This window comes from Pelobates fuscus, chromosome 9 (genome assembly GCF_036172605.1).
Source record: "Pelobates fuscus isolate aPelFus1 chromosome 9, aPelFus1.pri, whole genome shotgun sequence".
In the NCBI taxonomy this organism is placed as follows: domain Eukaryota; kingdom Metazoa; phylum Chordata; class Amphibia; order Anura; family Pelobatidae; genus Pelobates; species Pelobates fuscus.
This window is the reverse complement of record NC_086325.1, coordinates 138,542,350-138,566,764: the sequence shown is the minus strand read 5'-3', so window position 1 is coordinate 138,566,764 and position 24,415 is coordinate 138,542,350. Positions and strand designations below refer to the sequence as shown.

The 24,415-nt window shown below is 40.0% G+C and overlaps 1 protein-coding gene across 4 annotated transcripts in view; it reads right to left on the bottom strand.

Annotated features, from left to right (window-relative positions):
* Positions 1-24,208, bottom strand: part of LOC134573083 (semaphorin-3F-like) — a 66,715-nt gene extending 42,507 nt beyond the window's left edge. Inside the window, exons 1-3 of one of the 4 annotated variants that reach the window (XM_063432527.1) lie at positions 21,822-21,960; positions 21,366-21,455; positions 17,767-17,878 (exon numbers count right to left, since the gene is read on the bottom strand). In XM_063432527.1, the coding sequence (XP_063288597.1) occupies positions 17,767-17,866 (100 nt within the window). In that variant the 5' untranslated portion in view covers positions 17,867-17,878; positions 21,366-21,455; positions 21,822-21,960. Of the gene's footprint in view, positions 1-17,766; positions 17,879-21,292; positions 21,315-21,365; positions 21,772-21,821; positions 21,961-23,973 lie in introns of those variants that run through there. The other 3 variants (XM_063432525.1, XM_063432526.1, XM_063432528.1) reach the window with 3 other exon arrangements.
* Between the last annotated feature and the right edge of the window lie 207 nt (positions 24,209-24,415).

The following is a 24,415-nucleotide window of genomic DNA, read 5'->3' as shown; positions in this document are numbered from 1 at the left end:
CACTGCCTTTTTAGAATAAAGGCAGAGTTTACATTGCTCCCTAGGGACACCTCAACTGGCCGTCACACTTCCTGTGTCAGTGCTGCAGGTGACGTTCAGTGTCCACACGCTCTGCATGGAGACACTGAACTCTTGGCTAAGCCTCAGTCGCCTCATTGGCTGAGATCATTAGAATTGACTATCTCAATGCCAATCCAATGCTTTCCTATGGGGATCTGAGGCAGGGGCGGGGCCGGGCTGGCGGGACAGCTCAGACCTGTAAAAATTGTATGTTTTCTATTTAATGGCTGCCGGTAACCTAAACTATATATTTTTAACACTATAGGGTCAGGAATACGTTTGTATTTCTGATTCTATAGTCAATACATTCCTTAAACAGTTGTGTTGCGGACATTGGCTATAAACTTACAATATTGCACAGTAACGTTTATACATGTGTATAGATACGATAAAAACCTCTTCAGACAGAAAACTACACATTTTTATTGTTCTTACTGTAAAGCAAGAAAGGGGAGCAACTGCATTCTATTTGCAAGCTGGTATACCAATTTGATGGGGTAGATATTTACATTTGGTCACAAAAGGAATATATTTGAACAGAAATTGCACTACCATATATTTACCTGTTAAAATCAGCCAATAAGCCTAAATCTCTCTAAAGGGATACCGCTAACCCCACAAACACTAACAACCCTTCAACCTTAAATATCCCTCAAACTCTACTCTTACCCGTAGCAGGAATTATATTTTTCATTTTCTTGCAACAGGGAATTTGGCTGCTGTTCAGTAAATCAGTCAAGCGATTTTCGAACAAATCTCACTGCAGCGATGATGCCAATTGGAAATTAACAGAGACCCAATAGGCTCAATGTGGTTTGAACTTGGTTGACAAAGTAAATGTCAGAGTTATTTTATTAGCCAGACTTAAAAGAATTAAGAAGAATGAAAGGGACTGAATATTTATAGCAGATTTGACAAAGTTGTGTATAGACCTATAAGATTTGAGTAAAACATCTCAGGAGTCTGTCTTAAACCCAGATAGATCTAGGACTGCTGGAGCTTCTAGGTTTTCCTGGACACATACCAAGCTCTACATGCTGATGTGCTGAACAAGAACATTGCTGTGTTGTAGAGTTGGCAGTGTGAAACATCTACAAAAGGGAAACCATTATTACACCTAGAAAGTATCTACAGGAATCCTCTGTAATTAAGTTACCAGTTCGTCTGCACAACAGCAGGACAACAGTCTACATTTACTGCTCAACTGCACAAAAGGAATTGTGTGGGTTTCAAATAGATAAAGCAATCCTAGACAGATACAAAGTATAAAACCAATTATTTCCTTACTTATAGAAGATGCATGGCTTGGAGATTTTAGTTATTAAGAAATCCTCTTAATAGTTCTCAATTAACTGCCAAATCATCTTACCAAGCGACTGTGGTAGAGTTTGGCAGGTTTACCTTGCTTTGGGAATTTGTAGTGTTATTATATACATTTCGTTCCCTACTACAGTAGGTCCCTATGTGTGATGCTTTAGGAATTTCTTCTGCTATCATACACCTTTAGTTCCCTATTACACAAGGTCAAATAAATCTTTATTCATCCAAAACAAAACACTGGTCAGATATAGGATACAAAACTGTGAGAATCTTTGAGTCTGATAGAACAACCTCTTTAGACCAGGATTTCACATACTACTTGCACATCTGTAAAGTACACCTACTGTACTGTAATAAACAGAATACAAGCCGTACAGTATTAGTGCAATATAGTTTGTTGCAATAAATAACTGGTGTATAAATAAAGAGCATCTACTTGGGAAAAAGGAGTTGACTTCCTTATTACAAATAACTTTAACTGTTGTATTATTATATTTTTTATTTAATCACAAATGGTAATGTTTTGGTGAAAAGCCATCATTTTCCATGAAATAATATTAAATGGCCACTAGAGGTCCTCTGCCGCCATAACATTAAGAGGAAGCACAAGCATTTTCTACAGTTTCCTGTGGTCACACGTTTCACAGCCGCTAATATGTGGTTAATCAGTGTTTTACTAGGTTAGCTATTGCATTGGAACGCACACCAGGTGACGTGTCCAAGGGTTCCGCTGTATTGATGTTCCTGTTATGAAAGCATTTTCCCCCCCCTTAATTGCAATCATGTCATCAGTGGATATGGGCTCTTTTCCAATATCCTTGCATGGAAATCTCAGCGTCTGGCACAGAGATTCCACTCGAGGATTTATTTATTTTATATATATTTTTTGCAGTTGTAAAAGAGGGTTCTTTCATTAAAGCAAGAGGAAAAAAAACATCCCTTTGTAAGTCTGCTCAAGCATGAACGTAAGGACTGAGTGGTAAAGATAGGCCTAAAGTTCACAGGAATTCTGGCTTTTCTTTTACGTTGTATGGCTACAGAAAAGACTTTTAAAACCCTACTGTATCGGTTTGTTGTTTTTGGTCAAGAAAGTTTTGTTTCTCTACACAATGGACTTTAACCAACAGCAAAAAACAAGTTGCAGTGAACTGAAAACGGAATTGTTCTATTTATGTGGAAAATAGGCATACTGGGACTACAGCGTATTTGAAGAATTCTTCCAGATCAGCATTTTCCACATAACTTTTTTCTATTTCGTATTCATTCCACAATTTGGCATTCAGTGAATAAACCCCACAGAGTCCAAGGTTTGCAAAATCTGTTGGCAGCATTTAAAATGTTTACCATTATACACTTTAATATAAAGCCAACACATCGCTTTACAATTTTTCGGGACTAAAACAGCAAATGAAGAGACATAATATCGCATTATTAATTAATATTAAAATGAGCTAGCAACAATTAATTCAAGGGACACACCTGGGTGGAGCATTTTTTATTACAACTTTATGAATGCATTAAATATGCTAAGGTATAAATAAGAAAAAACAAAAACAAACAAAAAAAAAAAAACCTTCCTGACTTCTCCATTCAAGGTTTTGTAAAACGTGCTATAGATGGCCCCCATAGTTCTAGCTCCTTCACAGTAAGTGGTTAAGAGGAGTGTACTTGTATGCAGTGCCTTCATTAATACAAGTACTTGGCCACTCTACGGGAAGCATAGCATTGTCCTAAGAAGATTGTGAGTAGGGAATTTAATGATGCAGTGATTTGGAACATCCTCTATCAGTAAATTGTTAATGGAAATGAAAATCTATATGGAAACTGCTAATTTAAATCCAAAATAGAAGACCTGGAGAATGTTTCAATTGTGACTATTTTGGCCTAAATATTGCAATTCTATTGTAAATTCTCATGTTTTGCGAGCAAACCACAGAAAATACTAAAATCACAAAAGGACTAGAGAACGCTTAAGGAAAATAGGCCTTTATGTGTACAAAATAATAGCTAAACAAATGTATATTTACAGTAAATCTATGTCCAAAATGTGCATTTCATTAATAATAATAACAACAACACAACAGCCAACTCCAGCCTGGAATGCTACAGAAAAAAAAATGAGCTTTGTAGTTATTGAGGCTGCTGTTATTTCTACTGGCTGTTTAAAGCGGGCTATATATCACAATAGATGACATACAAAAGACAGGTTAATGAAATATTACATAGCCAACTATCTATAACAGTGAAGGCACTTTGGCTGGGTAAAAGGGACACCCAGGGAAAGCTAGCAATTGTTCACAAAGAATAAAGGATATAAAACATTGTCCTACTAGTCAGAAGAACAAACCATTTGTCCACACAAAAAAAAACTATTAATTTGAACTTTTTGACCTTGCCAGAGACTCATGGAAATTTACAGCCGTGGGGAAAGAGAGATTAATAGCCTCAACTGTACAACAAATTACTCCGAGTATAAGATTACATATTCTCAACCATTTTAGATAATACAGAATTATATATAGTGTTTGGCACTCACTCGGAAAACATAAATTGCCTGGAAGCAGCCCTCTAGCCAGGGACGCAAAAGCAATCATAGAAACCTTTATCAGGAGAAGAAAAACAGAAGATAGGGCTGCAATTATGTTTGACGTTAATCGCGCAGTAATGTCTTGGATAAGCCATTTGTGTCCAATAGCCTAAAGAGCCTGAAATGTGTCCACTGCAGACTTTAAATAGATAATGTTATAGTCCTGCAATATTGGTAGTTAACAACAAACCCTACATAAACATAACAATCAACACCTTTTTAGGTTCCTTTCCCAGTCTCTGAACACAAAAGAATATAAAAAAAAAAAAGGGCTACATACAGACCGAGCAATAAAACACCAAAAATAAAGTATATATTTGCAAATAATAATAATTACAAATACAGTATTTTAACTTGTTCTCTCTTTCACACCAGAAGCAATTGGACATTGAACTTGCTAAGAGCCATTGGTTATACTTTTCTATTTTAGTTTTTAGTATTATTTTGCATAAGACAGCAAGGCTGTTCTGGCCCATAGTACACATTTAAAAAATGTCCCATGATTCCCATCTCAAAAGCATGTGATTAAACATACAAGAACAAGGAAAGTCAGTAGTGCGGAGCATCACAGCGCCAAATGGCAATATTGGATATGGGGGGGGGGGGGGAGAGGGATTAGAAAAAAATGATAAAACTGCGGCACATTTCTAACCTAAGAAACCAAAAGATTCAATAAGAATATTCTATTTCTTTTAACGGGATTGCTTCACTTTTATAAAATACCCATTTTGCCCATCGCAGTTCCCTAAGCATTGTAGCTGGCTCACTGCATTGTGCCCTGACATGTCTCTCAGGAACTATTCAATGACTGCACTACTCGGTAAAGTTTTATTTCCCCGCATTACCGCTAATCCTCACACTCTGATTTCAGAGCATGACCCCTTGTTCTATTATATCTGTTTGGAATGTGCTTCCCCGCTCATGTTATCTTGATACCCTTAATGTTGTTGAAAATATGATATCCCTATTTTTTTTTTCTCCTTGCGCTCTTTCAGCATTGCTCCAAGGCAGAGGAAGGAAAATCCTGCTCGACAATGCCCATTAAGATCTTCAAGTCCCCTTTAGTGTCTCTTAAATACCACTGAATTATCCCGTACTTGGAAAGACTAATTTATTTAAGAGGCCTGCAGGACAGAGAACCAAATTTTAAAGGAAGATTCACCATTGATGTGTAAAACAAAACAAAAATAAATGGCACTGCCCCCCATCTCCCTCTTGACGCTAACTTCTCCAATAAACTATAAATACATTTGTGCTGCCAAGAGGAGTTGCCATTGTAGGAAAAAGGTTAAGGTTTATGTAACAGCCTTGGAGCATAGCTGCAAACAGAAACAGTCACAAAGGCCACACGTATAGAGGGCTGGACTTGCTGCTTGAACAGAGTCTCTAGATTGCTGGTAAACTCTAGAAATGTCTCAAAGAGCTTGAGTGCCTGGGGTTTAATAGAGCAGAATATATATAGGGAAACATGGAGGGGGGTGGAGGGGGTGAGTAGGATACTCCGAACTGGCAGACTGGAAAAAAAAGAATGATTTGAATCTTTAAAACCGCAGACCTATCAGCCTCTGAAAACAGACCATGGTGCACAAATTCTAGAAGAAAAAAAAAAGATTTAAAAAAAAAAAAAAAAAAAAAAGGCTTTTAAATGGAAAAGTACTGATTTCTGTAAGCGAGTCTCCACCAATGTCTGCGAGACGCCTTCTTTTAAAATGAAAATCAATGGGGCTGTCGCCAAAGAGATATTTGTGTACCTTCCTGTACGATCAGCTGTCAGGTTTAAACCCTCTAATCCCTGTGCAGGCAAAAGGTACACATGCTAGTCCCATTGCACAGCGCTACAGCATATGTTGTCCTGTTAAAATAATAGTGAAATCCCATATGACAAGTTAGTATTTAGAGAATAGAAAAGCCCATTTAGTGTGTTATTAATGCTGAATGGCAAATATAAACCGGCCAAGTTCTCCCTCTGGTATTCAGTATTATGTATTCTGTGAGAGCAATTCTCACAGATCTGATGGGAAGACACAGAGAGAATGATGATTTACTTCACCCTTAGGGAGATATATATATATATATACACACACACGAGTCATCATAGGACTGATATTAACTCTTACATTATTCTGTTGGAGACGCAGCGCTCCCAAACACCATCTGCGACTAACTGCGTATCAAAGGAGAATATGAATGCGCAAGCTGCTTTTATCTTATGGGCATTGCTCAACACAATGACAGCTAGCAATGTGAGAGATAAATTAGCATTTAGATACATTACAATCTATGTTAGCCTCTTCCATAACCTCCTATAATAAATACACATTATAATACATTAATGTTATAATACATGTTAATCTAAAGAGGAGTTACACAATTTATTGTCAGTGCTTAAAAACATACTAAAGTCAATTTAAAAAAAAAAAAAAAAAAGACAACAAACCTCTTCAAATCTCAATTGACATTCAGCAGATCTTACACACACTGCTTGGAATCAATGAACCTAGGGTTGTATGCACCACCATTACTACATTTTAAACAATTCGAACAAAAGACAAGTTCAATTCTAAAGAGTCTGGTACAGACAAATACAGGATTAAAATAAAGGCCACAGGGATGAAGCTCTGTGGCATATATGTATGGGGGCAATTGAAGGGTTATTCTGCCCTTGTTGTATAGAGGGTTAGGTAAAGTTAAACTCTACCCAACAACATTCACAACGTTCATAGCCAAAGCGGTGACATGAGCTGGCTGGGGATTGGATGCAAGCGCACGAGAGAGAAGTGCGGGAGCTGGGTAAGAATAAATTGCAGCAGCGCAAGCACAATCCTGTCAGCCATTACCGAGTCAGGAGCAGGGCAGACGGATCCCCGAATTTCTTTCTTTCTATTGCTTGGGGTTATAAAGCTTTGGGGCAAAGGTTATTCTCGGGGTCAAGTTCTAAGGAAGGATATGGCGGTCGGTGGTTTTTAAATAAAAGATGGTCAGGTCATCTAAGACTGGCAACTTTGTGGTTACTAAAGTTAAAAGAAAAAAAAATGTGATATGTTTTATTGTTTGAAATTATGGCTGTAAGCCCCTTTAGCTTTGAATAATACCACAGACAAGCCTATTAAATATTACATAAACTGATTGTTTATTGTGTAGTCTTAGTTATTTATATTAAAAAGAAATGCCTACCATACATCTTGCTCCTGTCTAAGATGCCAACAAGCTAGGAATTAGACCCGTAAAAAAATCTTTACTAAAGCTCTTTACATCAGAACATATTCATTCATACAGCTTCACCCGGGAGATATTTTGAAGGAAAACATTATATATGTTTTATTATATCTATGGATACTAGGGATATACCGATTATCGGTTTTAGCGATATTATCGCCGATATTCAGGGTTCTCATTTATCGGTATCGGCCTATAATTTTGCCGATAATGAGTCAAGCGCGCCCAATCCGTCCTCTTTCCACGTCTCGCAATTCACGAGCCCTGGTCAAAGCGTTAACGTCAGTTACCGCACCAACGCTCCCCGCGGCAAAACCAGGCGCACAAATCGCGAGACTTTTAGAGAGGAGCTGCAGACCCAGGCCTGAAGTAGTGCTGTCTAGTTGGCTCTGTTGCTTGTGTGCCAATTGGTTTGTAAAAAGTAATTTTCTTTACTCCAATAAACATAGGTACTTAGTCAGTGAAGGGGGTGGATATATGATAATAAAGCTCTGGAAATATATTGGCACTAAATTATAAAAAATAATATAGCCCTTAATAACCCCTTCTGTCACTTACCTGTTCTGGGTCTTCCCCCGCCCCCCCACCTAATGTGCGTGTGTGGAAATAGTCGCACTCTAATAAGGATTTCCCCATAGGAAACGCATTATTCATTGCTTTCCTATGGGAATATCGGTATCGGCAAATTATCGGCCATCGGCCTGAAAGTTCACAGATTATCGGTATCTAAAAATATCAATAATGGTCAATCCCTAATGTATATATTAGATTATGTAACAGTATACAAAACAAGATCTGATGGCACTCATTCTAGTCTTGATTAATATCCCCAGGAGAAATCCAAACCACGCAAAATATATACAATAAAATACAGATAGTAAGACCTAGATATAATATAAGTTAGACTAAGTAGGCAACTGACTTACTGCCAGATTTCCAGATGGGGTACCACAGGTGCCTACTCTACCCCTAAAAACTGTCCACTTAGGTCAGCAAAAGAATCGTGGCTGCGGAGATTGCTCCAAACAAGAATACATAAGGTCTGCACCCATTGAAGAGCTCACCACTGGAACACCAGGAATCTCATATGGTCTAACACATAAAGGGGACACCATAAGTCATCAAACTGTGTTACACCAACCCTAGTTATGCCACTACAGAAGGCCAACTCTATGAACGGCAATTCTCCCGTCCAGGTAGTGAAATCTCTTTTTCTTTTTTTTTTAAGAGTGGAGTCATATGTGTTGAAAACAGATCTGGCAAACTTATATTCATAGGATGTCACTGCTCAGAAACATACCTCAATATAATGTTTTTGAACCGGCTCTTACAGCTCCTACAAGGTGGCTAATTGGCAAAAGGAAAAAAAATAAAAAATTTCTAGCTACTTATACATAATATACATAGAAAAATTCACCACCTGACAAGATAAATGGTTTACCTTTAAGAAGTTCAGATGAGTATTAAAAAAAAAAAAAAAGGAGTCTAGGGGCGTGGCCAAGCGATTGAGCCGCATGGTTTCAGAGCTCCGAGATACCGCAAAAGATTTCTCCTTTTACCCGCAATATCGCCCGACCGAGACGACCGTGGAAGCAGGAGATAGACCCCCACCACACTATGGGTCGGAAAAATAAAAAGATAAAGCACGACAAACCCCGGTTGAGCCACAACATTGGTGTGCTCCTGAGACAGGCATAACAGGCCAGCGGGCCCAAAATGGCCGACTACCCTGGGGCCTATTCCGACCTGTCTGACGAACGGTCTCTGGACGATGACGACGACGAAATACCGGCTAGACCAGCACCAGCCGCAAAAACAGATAGCCCAGGGAAAGACCCAGTGACAACAGCGGTGCTTAAAAGCCTGCTGGCAGACTTACAAAACCATATCCTGGCAGATGTGGCGCACCTGCGCGCTGACCTCCGAGGCCTGAGGAGCCGATCGGAACTGTGGAATCTGCCACAGGGGAGCATGCTCAACAACTTGCCACTATGCAGCAAACAATTCTGGGGCTCCAGAAACAAAACAAAACTTACGACAATAAATTTGCGATGATGGAAGACATGCGTTGCAAAAATAACTTAAAAATCAGGGGCGTCCCGGAGGCCATACCCACAGAGGAACTGCCAAACATGCTGAGGCATCTCACGGTGGCGTTACTCTCCCCACGACAGGCCAAATCTATATCTCTGGAGGACTGTTTTCGCATCCCAAAAGCAACAAAAGCCCCTGCAGGAGCACCGAGAGACCTAATAGTCCACTTCCGCAATGGTAGGGACAAATCGTCAATACGCACAGCTATCAAGGACCAGGATCCCTACAACTTCGAGGGTATGCAACTTACCTTTTACCCAGATCTCTCGGGAGGCACCTTGGCGTGGCGGAGGTCCTTCAAACTATTCACCGCTCTCCTCCGACTGAAAGGCATTCAATACCTCTGGCGGCTGTCACGTACCCTATTGATCCTCCACGGAGAGGCCCGGTACGCAGTCCACGACATCATGGAAGCAAGGACTCTATTGCCCACACTGGGACTCCCGACGGACTCACTGCCTCCAGGAGGACCTCAAAGGATTGAACCTACAAACCAACGCTGGGACCCGGCAAAAGTGACCGTATTCGTTCCAAGGAAACCTCCTCCTGCACCGACCGCAGCGGTCACCACCTGAACTCTTGATTGGGACATGTTATGCTTCCCACCCACAGTTACCCTAACTCACCATCCGTTATATAACTACGTTTTACCCGTTCTTATACACACTAGGCTTAACTCAAAGTTCAGCAACCCATCTACACTCTCATAGAGCAGCCACTTTACCGCATACTAATACCCCCCACATTCGCGATTGAGCCACTTACTGAACAGCACGAGCAGCCCCTTAGCCAGGCGCAGCACCCCTAGATCCAGCAATAGATCTTGCGACACTGACGAACACCCGCAATACAGACCTTGCAGATTAGCAAGGCGGCTCTGACATCATATACTAGCAAGAAACCATATCTGCAGATATGACACACGAGTTCAATTTACTTTGTCTCATATTTACCCGCAACTAAGATTGTACTCCTCTACTATCATAATTATACTCTATCGGTATGCCCGGCTTAACAGGTACACAACATTAGCTTTGTTATGGCACACATACCCCCTTAGATCAAATGCTATCTAACTCATACATATAAAAACGTGCAGAACTATTGTTAGCCACGCTGACATTTTTTTTATCAGTGATTAGCCCTGGACTGTTGTTGTGGCAACAAGGGCCAGTTTGTTATAACTTGCACAGCAAAAATAAAGATTATATATAAAAAAAAAAAAATTTTTTTTAAATACAGAGTGCAAAAACATAGGCAAGACTAACAGAGCAAATCTCAAGAGTGTAATAAAATACTGTGTTTATTTTAGAATGTTGCTCTTGGGGGAAAAAAAATAAAAATAATTCTTTGCATTTAACACAATTCTTTTGCAGTCTTCGACAGAGCCTCTGGCAATAAATGCACATCCACATCTTTAGGTTTTTGTTTTTAAGTTAAGTTTTCATCCCTCTCTTGATTTTAGCCTTTCTTAACAACAGATACTGGACACAAGACTCTTCACTGATGGTTTTTTTTTTGTTTTGTTTTTTACCAAGTACTTTGGAATGGTTCTGTTGGCTCACGCAATCTTGTCCCCTCCATTTAGCCTACCACAAATTCCCTTATGCATTCAAATTCTCCTCACTATTTGGCAAGGTACACCGAGTGATCCTGCCTTAGACATTTCATGCACTCATGAGCGTTCTCGTTACAGAGGGTGGAATTTGTCATCTGCAAATTTATATTTGAGTTTTCACAGCAGTTTGATTTTAAGTGCGACATAAGAAAAATGTGCGGGAAAATGAATATGAGCAGAAAAAACCCAGGGTAAGACAATAATTTAAACTATTTGCAGAAAAAGAGAAGAACAAGATATGTAAAACAAGGTAAAAGCGCATACATTGCAAATGAGAACCTAAATATGCAAAATGCTTGCACTGGACATAATCTCAAAACATTACAGTTAGAAGGGCTAGTACACAATTGCAAATAACATTGAATCTGCAGTGTTTTATAAAAAAAACAACTAAGTGGTCATGATAGTTGGAGTAACCCTTTAATGAGAAGTCTGTGCAAAGCAGGTGCTCTGGACAATTGGTGCCTCTTGAGTTTTGCTCCGCTGAGCTAAACAACCAAGAAGTAAAAGGACTGGTTGCCTGATTGACAGTCAGTGGGGTTAAGAGAAGAATTAGAAGAGGTCCTTCAGTGGTGAAAAGCATTAGTGGTTACTGTTCGCATTGTTTTACTGTTTCGTTTTAATAGCTTCCAATAAAGATAGTATAGATTTTATTTTCCTGGACTTACTGTGCTAATTACCACCTTCTGGACTCAATTTCCTTGTTGGGGAATATGCCAGTCAATGGTATGGATTGAGCAATACAATGTATTTTGCTCTGGATTCTGCATGTACATCATCAATTTTCACTTACTCCATACACACTATATGTGTAACATTATTGCTGATTTACAGGATCTAAATAGAGGTTCTATATAATGTGAGTGCATTTCTATTAATCTATCAAATATACTACACGTTATGGATGCTTTTCTATTTTCTGTTTGACTCATTACCTATTCAGTGAGATATCAAGCTTGGACCCAAAAATACACCTCTAATCCGTTATCTCCACTTGGACGCATGAAGTGGAGATTCTTTGTAGCTTCTTAAAAATGTAAGTGCATTTCTTTATCCTATTTCTATTTGACTGTGACATACTACATCAAGGGTCAGCAATCCAGAACTCAAAGCTGCCAGAGCCAAACAGGCTCTGTCTTAGCAGGAGTCCCAATGGGACTTTGAATATCTGCTAGTGCAAACCAAGCAATGTTGTAAGGTGGTGAGGTACAATCCTGAATTTAACCATTACAGAACTTAGAGGAAGTAATCTAGTGTTCTCAGATTACTTCCTCCCTGTACTTGTGAATGGGAATCCGCACTGGAGTAGAGCAGCCTATTACAGCTACTTCCCTTGACCTGTATCTGCCCAACCCGGTCCTCACTGGACCCCAGGGAAGCCACCCGCACTTCTAGATATACACAAAGCTGCAGAAGAAGCCTCACACAAATACAAACAACCCACACACAAACACAATAACACTAACAATCCACCTACACAACTCCACAAGCAGCCTCTCACTTGCACTACCACAAGCAGCTCCACAGATATGCACCCCACCAAAAACATAATGTGACATATCATGAACACACAATTCCACAAGCAGCTCACATCCTCAAGTATCATACACAATACCACAAACTACTAAATGACAGACAAAAGAACAGCCCACATACACAAATACAATGCTACAGAACAACTGCGGCACCAATACATAACACAAGCGCTATACGGTAACATACACACCTCATTTTGGAAGAAGAAAAAAAAAAAAAAAAAAAGGATCAGCACGCCAATGGTCATCAAAATCTTGCTTTGGTGCAGTACTACGAAAAAGTTGCCTACCCTAGCTCTACTCTGATCTTTTTTTTTTTTTTATAATTCTTTATTTTTGTAGTGCGTATGATGATAACAGTTGCTTATGAGGTACCCCAAAGGCAGTCCTCTAGCACATTACGAACAGTTGGAACATAGGGGTAAACAGTAAATCTTGCACTTTTTTGTAATAATAAAATAAAAGGTTTACATTGTTTAGATGGTTAGTAGGTACATTTTTACAACATGTTCAGGCTTCAAGAATTATGACAGTATGGTTTTGATTTTAAATGTAAATTTACGCTATAATCAGGTTTAGTCAGTGCGAGGGTAAACGATAACAACGCGAGTAAGACAGTTGTACCTTGCTATCTAAATGATCAGGCTGATACGGTGAAGTTTTTTTTTTTTTTTTTTTAACTGTAGCCTGTAGTTGATGCACCTAGGCATTTTTCACATTGAGACAGTATCTATTGATAGAGCCTATTGTAGTTTAAGCCTAATAGTAGTGGACTATTCAAGTGTGTAATCTCCACCGGAGAATGCTAAACTGATATAATAATGCTAGCTGGTTAAACAATAAGTCTCGCATGTATTGACAACTGTGGTGAGTACTACGGCTGACAATCTTTATGGTTAGTATGCAAGCGAGTACATATGAGCCTGTATTGCCACGACAGTAGCTGCGTGCAAGGCAGGATATGATAAAATGTGACATCGGCATGACAGAATCAACATTTGCACATTTTTTAAAAGTAGGAGAAATAACATGTCAGTCGAATGAAAAAGCAAACATGCTTCTGGCTAAACATACTAACAATATGCTAATAGTGTTAATAAAAAATGCATGTGGAGATGTTGTGTGTGTTAGATGCAAGATATACTTCAGCTATCGATTAGGTAGAACGTGTGCCTGTATGGTTTGTGCCTGTATCAGGTGAGGTACACGTGTCTAATACCAGGCATTTGGGCTTGTATCGTGAGAAGTGCTAAGCAGAACATAGGTAAGGAGCTTGACTAACGAGCAAAAACAAAGTGTAACGGTATAAGTAGTGCATTCTACATTAGCAGGCTGAGGTAATAATGGGCATAGGAACAGTACATTAATAGCGGCATGTACATTAGGATTATGCTTTATCACCGCTCACGGGCGTGTAGAAGCATAGTCCGTCTCTGGTGCAGTCCACCTTGGTTAGCCAATGCCGGTTCTGGAGGCTAGGCAGGTGGGCCGGGTACAACGGTAAAGTTGGTGCCACGGTTCTATTCTGTCACCCGCAGGTCTTGGGGGGGGGGTCTCTCCGCCTGTGTCTGTCGCTGGTAGGGTGCTGTGATGCATTGCGGTGAGTCACTCGTCCGGGAGTGTGAGGTGTGCTTCGTTGGTCGGATGATTCCGATGCCGCTGAGTGGTGAGTAGGTCGGGCAGGCTTGGTGGTCTCGCTCTGGTGTGTGTGAGGGCGAGTGCCGGGGTCTGGGGGGCATGCCGCCATTTCCCGCCGTTCCGGTCTCCAGTTTTTTCTCCGTCTGGAGGCTCGTGGTGGGTATCTGCTTAGGAGGCGTCGGGTAGCCGGGCGAATCCATGCTGCCGTTTCCCTCAGCACCCGGTGGTAGCGCTGACCCTGGGTGCAGAATTTTATCCCCATGTTGGCACAGAGCCTGTGAAAGAACTCCAGGGCGTGCTTGGGTGGTGTAGTGAGGGTGCGATTTGGCGCCAGGCGCGTCCGCGCCGCCATCTTGCTTGGGCCCCCATATTCCCGCTCGGCTGCAGGTTCAGTCGCTTGTTCGAGCTGCTTTACTGGGGTGATCGACCCCCGCGAGGACCGGGATAACCCCCGCCGGTCCAGAGGGGGGGGCAGCAGGGCAGTGTTCGATTGCCGTGTCTGAGCTGGTCCCGTGCCGTGGGGTCGGCCGCTTCCCCCAGGCCTCGGGCTCCGCTCCGGTGTAGGCCGCGTGGCTGGTGCAGGTGCTTGTTGCATGTTTTGGTGCAGGACGGGTACCTTTCTATTCCCCGAGTGGTCCTGTTTCATTTTCTGGGTGTCTCGTGTAGCTGGCAGCGTTTGGGTGGTCAGGATGGTCGTTTTTGTGCCTGCTGGTGCAAGAGCCCTCAGTAAGCACGTCTGGCCATCTTGGCTAGCAGGCCCCGCCAACCTAGAGAAGTCAGAGGGGGCCGGCCGCGTTTCAGGCTGGAGCCGCCGGGCGGCAGCCTCGCCGGTCCGGCGGCACTTCTGTCATTGATGATGCTGAGGGGGGAGGAGCCTCTACTCTGATCTTTTTATATTGCGAACATCCAAAGATATTTGAAGATTTCAACACATGACATGAGATGCACTGAAAAGTTATTAACTTATATGTATTAAATATAAAAAATAATAAAGACAATTATGACATTGTTTCTAAAGCCCTCCTTAATTTCAGCACTCCCATAAACATTACGAAAATATAAAAATACACAGCAAAATTGCTTTTTCAAATTGGCTTGCTTTCTGTTTACTTTTTATTGTATCAACGGTTCCTTGTGTTTACTGCAATGTCATCGCATGGGTTTATTTTTAAAATCAAACACTCTCACATGGTTATTCTGAATTAAAAAGTTAAGGCAAAAACAGCCAACAGTTTTGGTAAAAATGTAAAATTCCTTCGTTATTCCATTTCCTGATAATTCAGAATTTGGGTGCCAGTATGGAATACATCGTGCTATATAGTGTACATCCTTTTTGACACCTCTCTTCCTCAGTCTGCTTTCGTGGTTCGCACAGGTTCAAGCCAGAAGCTGTAATTTCCATTTTGACAGTCTCTCCTACTCCAGTTCCCTGCGACCCTTGCTTGTCATGTGATAAAGATGGAAGCTGCACCCTGCGCATTAATAAGTCCCTTACTCGCATTTCCTGATCACCGTGCTTGCTATATAATAAAAGAAAGAAGCTGCACCCTGCAGTCCACTGCCCAATCTACCAGCTTCTTGCGCATAAAAACACGGAAGCTAAAGTTGCTTCAAAAGGGCGGTGGAAACAATCATATGCGTATATGTATTCCAATACTGAAGGTGGCAATTAATTGACATAATATATTTAATTATTCATCAGACATTCAACACAGATATAGCCATTTCAAGTGTAATAGCAAAAGCATTGCACAATCCAGTCTGCATCATCCACATGTCCCTGAGCAATTCTGCATTTCTTATCAGTTAATAAAAAAAAACTTTCTTGCACTACACTTTTATTAAATTGCATAACAAATGAGTACAGGAACTCTGGCAGGCATGAAAGACTGCAAACACTAGGTTGCGTCCTGTGTTGAATGGACTGCTTGAATTTTTCTTGAAATCTATCCATCCAAAAGGTTGTCTCGAAGTGATGGGAGTTGTTTAACAACAACAGCTGAAGTACATGGCTGCCTAGCAGCAGTGTGCATGCCGATAGGATATCCTGCATCAGAATTGCATTGCCTGTGACCTCATTCAATTCAGGCATACATATGTTCTGACACACAGGATGTCTAGGGATTTATAGACAGACACATAGGGTGTCCCCAGCCCTGCCTGCTGTAGAGACGAGTGCAGTTTCACACACCCAGTGACACGAGGGATAAAGGCCCAGCTGTCACACACAGATAGAGGGGGCTCAGTGCTCCCTATTAATAGGTACCCACGTCTGTGGTGAGGTAAGATGGTATTTTTGTAATGTGCTTGTCGGGAACAAAGTACATCAAAAACCCGACATCATTCCCCCCCTTCCTGCACACCCCATTCCCTCCACCCATCTTTGTTCTTCGCAGAATTTGCGTTCATTACACAGAAGCAATAGAGAGAGCTAAATTCCTCTGTCACCTACTTGATGCCCTTTAAATACGCGCCCGTGTTAAAGGCTTAGAACATGACTGAACCTCTGCTTTGTTTTACATTATTGGCAACTCACTATGAATCATATATCTGTTTCCAGCTCTCCCAAATTTACTGGGAAGCTATTCCCTGTATCAACTGTTCTATGAGAACGTAGGAATAACTATTACAATTATTTATATAACACCATTATACGTTGTACAATAGATAAAACAATTCTAACAGTAGGTGGAGAGGGCGCTGACCAAACAAGCTTACAATCTAAAGGAAATAAAGAAAAGGAAAAGTTCCATACATTCTTATATCTCATTCCTGTATATTGCCTGCTGTGAGTATGATCGCTGAGACATTCTGTTGCCAGTAGGGTTTTAGGGATACATCATTAACCTTGCTTTGCAGTCAAAAATTGTACACAACTGCAACAACGAAGGTGTGTTTTCCTAGTGCATGCACTTGTTTATGGAAGGATAGGTGTTAAACAGCCTCCTTTGTTCACCGGCCGTTAATAATGTAAATATATCCCACCTCTGCCAATAATTCTCCCCCAAAAATTCCATTAGGATGTAACTTTAGAAGACAATTGTCACCCTTATGCGACCTTTTAGGGTTAAAGGTCAAATACACACACAAAAAAACACAAACTAATCTCTTCCCCTTAGTGACCCTTAAGAAAAACAGGTCACAAGCAAGCACAGGGACATATTTTATAACATGCAATAAGGAGCATTGTGGAATCTAACCCAGAGCTTCTGAAACAAAGCATTCTGGAGCTATGCTGAGAAAAGACAACATTACATATACCCCACATATTCTATCAGAGACTCTTAGTTTAAACTCTGAAGACATTGTCTGAGGGCCACAAAATGGCAAACTGATTTCTCAACAAGCTCACAGATTTCATGGTACTCAAACATCCAGATATTTGTTTTTCTTCTGTTTTGTAGTTGAAATCACTGCTTGAATACAGGTGAATTCAACAGAGTATATCTTAAAAATGTAGAATATTTAATATCCATAAGGATTAGATTTGGAACTAAACTATTACCTTAATATGTGATCATCTTAGGTATGACGTTTACTGAAGGCTTATGTTCAAAGGTCTCATGACAACACAATCAGTTACACGCTTTTGGAAAAAATGGAAACGTCACAAATTGCCATTGTAAAGCATACATCCGCCAGGCAATTCTTATTATTTTTAATTAAAGCTTTGTGGTCAGAGATTAATAGGAACTTACCTCTGTAGGACAGGTAAACCCGGGGGGGTCTGGAAGTCCATCCATTCAGGGGAAGGGTGAGGAGAAGCAGGAGAAGTAAAGGCAGCACTGATATCAGCATAGTGAAACCACCCTGTAACATAGGGAAAAGGGACAAGAGAAGATTCAAACACGGTGATTCCCACGGTAATCGCACCATCGCTCAATCAGAACACATACAATAAGGGGGGAGAACATAATGTAGCAATCCGACCAAATCACTCTTTTCAGCAGAAAATCAAGATTAAACTTTACTTCCAATTGTATGACAGCAGCATTAATAACCTGTGAGTTTCTTTGAAGCTCTGAAATCCCAAACCGCAACAAAAACAAACGAAATGTCTAACAGGAGAAAATCAAATGAGTTTGGTTAATTTGTTTTAAAACATTAACCGTGCCACCCACTAAACAAATGCACTCTGATTTTATACTGCGTTTCTCTAAATTGTCACTCCGGTGCTGTAACCTCACAGGAAATCTCTTTTTTTGTCTTTCTTTTATTAAAAAAGGAAGATGATGCAGCTATTAGTCAAATCGTCAGGAAAACAACGCCACTTCTATCCCCCAGACACTGAGAAGAGGAAATAATTTATTTAATTGGCTTATTTTACAGTATTCAAGAGAGTTACATTTAGAAGCACTGCATCTCAGCCACTGTGGTTCCTTTTAATCGCACATCTCAGGCATATAGAGGGTTAGATTCGTGCCCATAAAACCATGGTTGACTTTATATAATTACCCACACATCTACTTTCTTCAGCATTCTTATATATTGTTTAGGCATTTTATCAATAAATAAGCAATGTTCCGTGGTAGAATGGACGAGCTGAGAGTAATTGGTTTGAAAATGTAAGCTTGAAATGACTACAAGATGCACAAAGCTACATAGCATAAATGACCAGGAAGCGGCGTAGGCATTTAGGATCAGAGTGAAATTAGGATGCAAATGCACTTTGTGCAGAAACAATTGTACCTTAGAAGCTCCAGCTTTCAAGGGATTACTGAGCAAGGAAAAGGAGCGTGAGAGAATACTGCGGTAAAAAGGAAGTTTCTATAACAGAGTGTCCTCCAAAAGGAAATGTGAGGGAGTGAGAATATATTTTTAGTTTTAACAGTAGTCATTTCTCTTATAGGAAATGTGCTATTTTGTAAAGTGGGATATGAAAATTCTTTAAAAAAAAAAAAATAAAAATTCCTTTCCTAAAGAGGAGGATTAAGTTGTAGAGGTCACATGAAATCTCAGAATTATAAAATTAGACAATGGAAAAAAACAACGAGAGCGATTTAAATGGAGGCCATCATTTATATAGTAGAATGTATTTTATTTTATTAAACATATTTTTTTTGCTTGACATATGGTTATATGTGGAATGAGGTCCGAAAAAGAAAAACTGCTCTTTATTTTTATACTATGGGTTTTATTAACTAAACTGCAAATTATAGCAAGTTAAAAACCAAATGGTAAAATCAGGGCTAAAACCGGCAAGCTGTGACTATAGCCGAGTTGGATAAATTATCTAGATCAACTATTAAGGTCTACATTTTTCTATTCAAATTTCAGGTCACAATTCATCACTTAGTGAATAACTCTGGCTTGACATGACTTATAAGCAGTAGAGATCATGTCTCAGGTAGAATTAAGTAGACTTACCATTATAAAACAAGCATTCTATGACCTTTTATTGTTTTTTTTTTTTTTTTTTTAAAGCAGTGTTTATTTTCTAATTATTGCAGTAAAAGTTATCGCATCTATACCTGCAAATTTTAAAGATGCTGCAGTTGTCACGGCAACATTGCAAATGGTGCACAAATGCAATGAACGTGTTACATTTCAACTGAGATTAGCTATTGAAGTATGTCAAAACTTTTCTTGGCTCGGAAGCTAGATTTAGAAAAATAAAACTGAGAAGAATGAGTAAAGAAATATGATGGCTATAGGCGAACTTAAAAAAAAAAAAAAAACTGCCTTATACAGTTTTTCCATTTGCTTTTTTGAAAAATCTATGATTGCTTGGTTTGTTTATACAGCAAAACACAAATGTTCTCTCTCCATAAAAAGAAAATCAACATCAAGCAGAAAATATCTATCCTAATGATCACCACCTTTCACTGCAATGTAACTCAAACATTATTAATTATGATTATTAATTCTTCAAAACAACCCGATGGGGAAATGCTTGTGTCCTGGTGATGCAATGGTTAAGCATCCCCAGTCACCTATGTTGGAAAACAGAGTTTCTAGGCAGATTATCAGCATTTTAAACTACTTGCTTTGTGTTTTCCATGTAATGATACACAAACCAACACCTCTCAGACCCGGGGCACCTAGTACCAAGCACGAGATAGGGTTCAGTTTTGTGCTTCACCTCCTCATCTCATCCAAACTTAAACTAGAGGAGAGAAGAGAAGAGGAGGGAGGGATGCAAGGGAGTGCGTGCTGGATAGAATGGAGGAAAAAGTGAAAAGAAAAGAATGTATAAAAGGGGGATGGGGCAAAAAGTGAGAGATGCGGAGGAATTGCATATCAATGGAAGGATGAAACAAAGAGAAAAGAAAGGTGTGTTAGTGGCTGCCAGAGGGGAAACCAATGACTCAAAGGTTTAAGAAAAAGTAACAAAGAAAGACCAGAAAAAAATAAAAACAGAAAAGATCAAAAATAAGAAAAAGCAGGAAAGACTGTAGTAATGTACTTAGACGTACAGAAAGGTGAAAGGAGGACAGGGGGGTGAATTATACGTTCAATAGGGTGTGTGTGTGTGTGTGGTAGACAAAAAAAAATAAAAACCACAACGTCCCAAACAAGAATTCTAAAAAAGTACCTGGTCAACACAAAACAAACCTGCCTGGTAAGGCTATATATAACCCAAATTCTGGGTAAGTGGTGGGGTGTGATAGAAACAAATGTATAGGATCAAATAAATGTTCTAGTAATGTGATAGCTGTATATGTGGGGAACGGGGGTGGGTGGAGTGAAAAAAAAAATGAACTGCAAATGCAGTTATTATAACAAAGTAACATATTGCACACTAATAAAAGTACACAGACCATTTCATTTTGAGCACATACATCCAGGCACAACATTGTAGGTTCATTTTCAGACCAGCAAGGCTATTTAAACAGATAAGTGAATTAAAATGATGGGGGGGGGGGGGGGGGGGGGAACCAAAGAAAAGGGGGGGCATATAAAAGTGGATTTGAAAAATACATATTATGCAGACTAAGAAGAATACGTATGAAAAGTTGGATGTGGAGAGTTGGATAGTTTTTGTTTATATGGAATTAAACGGATACAAAATGTATACCTGCACAAGCAAAGTAGGATATGCAAAAGCAAATAGAAAAAAAAAGTACAACTCCCCAAATAGCGGATACAATTTTATAAACTTTTATAAAAATATATTGGATACCAGATCATAAGGAAGGTGTCCATTCAACCTTCTGGACATGGTGGGGAACTGTCACTCACAAAAGGGGATCACCAAAGGGGATCATTTAGAGGTCAGTATACCTGGTTATCAGACAAGTTGTGTAGGTAAGCATGTAAGAGAAAACGATAAGCAGAAGAAGGTGGGGGTCAGTACCTCCAATCAGCGAAGAGAGCCTAACGATGGTTAAGGACCCAACTTTCCAGACATGTCTCTGATCTTCTGTGCAGTTCTTGGAGAAGCAGCCTTGCACCGGAACGGACATCAGAGGGTGGCAAGGGAAACAATCAACACAGTTTGTGTCAGTGGCACTGTGGGTCTGTTTATGTAGCTATGTTTGCATGGCAAACGTGCAATTGTGAGTCTGTATATGGTTGACTCCCAGAGTGGCAGAAGCTGACAGATATACTTTCCATTCTGTTGGAGTGAGAATTAAAACCGAGAGAGAAAGAGACTGAGATGGGAGGAGGGAGAAGGAGAGAGGGGGGAGAGAAGAGAGGGAATCAGAGGGAGGGCTAGTAATGGCAAATAAGAATAAGGATAGAGGGAGGGTCAATACAGCCAGAGGTATGAGGGAGGAGAGATTTAAAAGAAGGACATTGCTGAAAATACCTGATTGTTAACAGAGGAATCACAGTTAAGAAGCAGGGAATACTTGGTAAACATTAGGTAAAAAAACAAAACCCAAAGAAAATATTCCAAAGCAACTGAATGGGAGCATCAGACCAAAATAAAGATTTGGTAAGAGTTAGGGAGGGAACGAGGGGTGCGGTGTAAAGGAGGAGAGGGGAAAAAAGGGGAAAGGGAGGAGGGAGTAGCACCTGGGAAGGAAAGAGGGCAGAGCTGGATATAGAGGGAGAATCTGTCATTTCTCACAGCTGTGCCAAGACACAGGCTTTATGGCTTGGCATTAGAGTGTGATTAACCTTTGACCCGCCAACACCCACACAGGCATGGCACAAAGGGATTTAGCCACATCCTACACAGAATAATAGAACTGCTGCTCTTATTATGAGTGCACCAGAAAGTTAGTGTTCCAAGATAGAGGGACACAAAAAAAAAAAAAAAACACACATTAATGAAAGACCATAATCTTCTTAAAAAATATTTCTTGGCACAGACATATGCCAAAAAGAAAAAGTTTCCAATTTTTTTAAGGCAACACACCACTGCACACTTCAAAGGCTTTTACTGTCTTTGACTATATGAAAATACATTAAAACAAATTATAAATCAAAATTGCCAAAACTGTTCTTAATTTTCTTGTGTGCCCATGCTATACGTAAATAAGGGCTCATTACATATTCTGCACTTTACATGTTCTCGTGACCTTGAAGTGCCCTCAGTTCTTTGTCTTCTAAATCCAATCCTCTGTCAACTACTGCATTTACACACAGAGCAGGTACATAGCTGGCAGCGCAAAACCTCCCCCCACATCATCTGCACTCCCTACTGCGCGCAGCGGATTTACATGCGGTTGCTTCATCCATAATATAGATGTACCAAGGGCAGAGGCAGTATGAACCTCCCTAGCCTTTGCCCCTTTTACTGACAAGAGTGCAGTTTGTGCTGGAAGCTGCAATCTTTTCTGAGTCTCAGCGGGGTGCCCAAGAATGGTAAATAACTGGACAGAGGGCATAGCAACCAGCAGATTCAATATTAGTGACACCCAGTGTCACACGAGGAAAAAAACATTTTTTTATTTATTTTTTTTCAAATATCCATAAGATGCCAGGGAACATGTAAGCGACAAAATAAATAAATAAGAAGAAATGTAAAAATTGTTTAAATCCAAAACAACATGCTTCAGGGTACTGTGGAGGTTAAACAGTTTAAGTAAGGTATAAGCAGGGATTTCCTCTGCTTTTATAAATTGAGATACCCTGCAGGTACATACAACAGTGATGTTTCAAAAAAGAATTAAACAGAGAGCCAGCAATTATAAAAAAGGCAAGAGGTCAGAACGCAGTGGATTGCATAGAAACAGCTCCAAACAGATTTGTCCCCTCCCATAGGAATTCTAAACACACAGCTTATCTAAAGTCTCTACGGGATGGAGACCAGAACACAGAAACGGAGATATACCAAAACAAAGAACGAGAGGGGGGCAAAATTCGATGATAATAAAGTCCAGCAGGGAACTAATTAAAGACACTTGCACGCCAAGACCCAGAGGAAACAAAGCACAGAGCAATGATACACCTGACTAACAGGCAGTAAAAATTTTGCGTATGATCAAGGTTGGACAATAGAAATCAGCAAAGGGGAAAAAAAAATAAAGTTGAATTGGAAGATACAAACCCCAAGGACAGAACACAGAGGAGGGCGATTCTACAACTTAACTTTCTGTATTCCATCTAAGAGGTGTGTACTGCTCTTCTGGAATTTAGACAGTGTTAAAAGCAATATCTGCCTAGGTATTGCCACGCTAGGTGAATAAACTATAAACACTGTTCACAGGCCACTGTAATTTGAATAAATATTATATATATTTTTTTTTAAAGAATGCTTTGTAGCCTTTGTGCACTTAATTATCAAAATCGGGTATATACGAAAACGTATAGCTCAATAAAAATATATTTGAACAAGAACTAGATAACATTTATACAACAATACATTTGCATTTCTCCTTTTTGATATGGCTAATAGACAACATGATTTAATTTAGATGTATATAAATGTTGCCCTTGTAAGATTTAGTTCACAAATTCACAACCTGGTTAAGACCCAAGAGAGGACAGGTGTATTACATCAGGTTGCTTACCTTCAGCAATAGCATGGAGGGAAAACCAGGGACCGGACTAGATGAAGCAAGACAGTCGTTGAGGATTGCTTCCCAACTCTGTTTGCAGATTATTTGCAACAAGAACAGTGGTAAGAAGGGACACAAAAGTCTGGAATGTGCTGAGGGGCTCATAAAGTGATTAGGACTCCCACTGAGAGCTGGGCTTCCAGTCACTGAAATCCTTCATCTTTCTATCCATCAGTCTGTCTGTAGGTCCCTAAGGTGGAGTCTGAAGGATGCTGCATTCTTCTGCAACTTGAAGAGGACATCTATACTAATTAAGGCGACCGGCAGCCAAGAAAGCAAGTATGAAAAAGCAAGAAAGAAAGCTAGCCAAGCCAAAGGTGATCCCACACAAACTGCTTTTACACTATTTCTAAGAAGTAAAGGAATAAAGCTTTCGGCGTATGATAGAGAGACA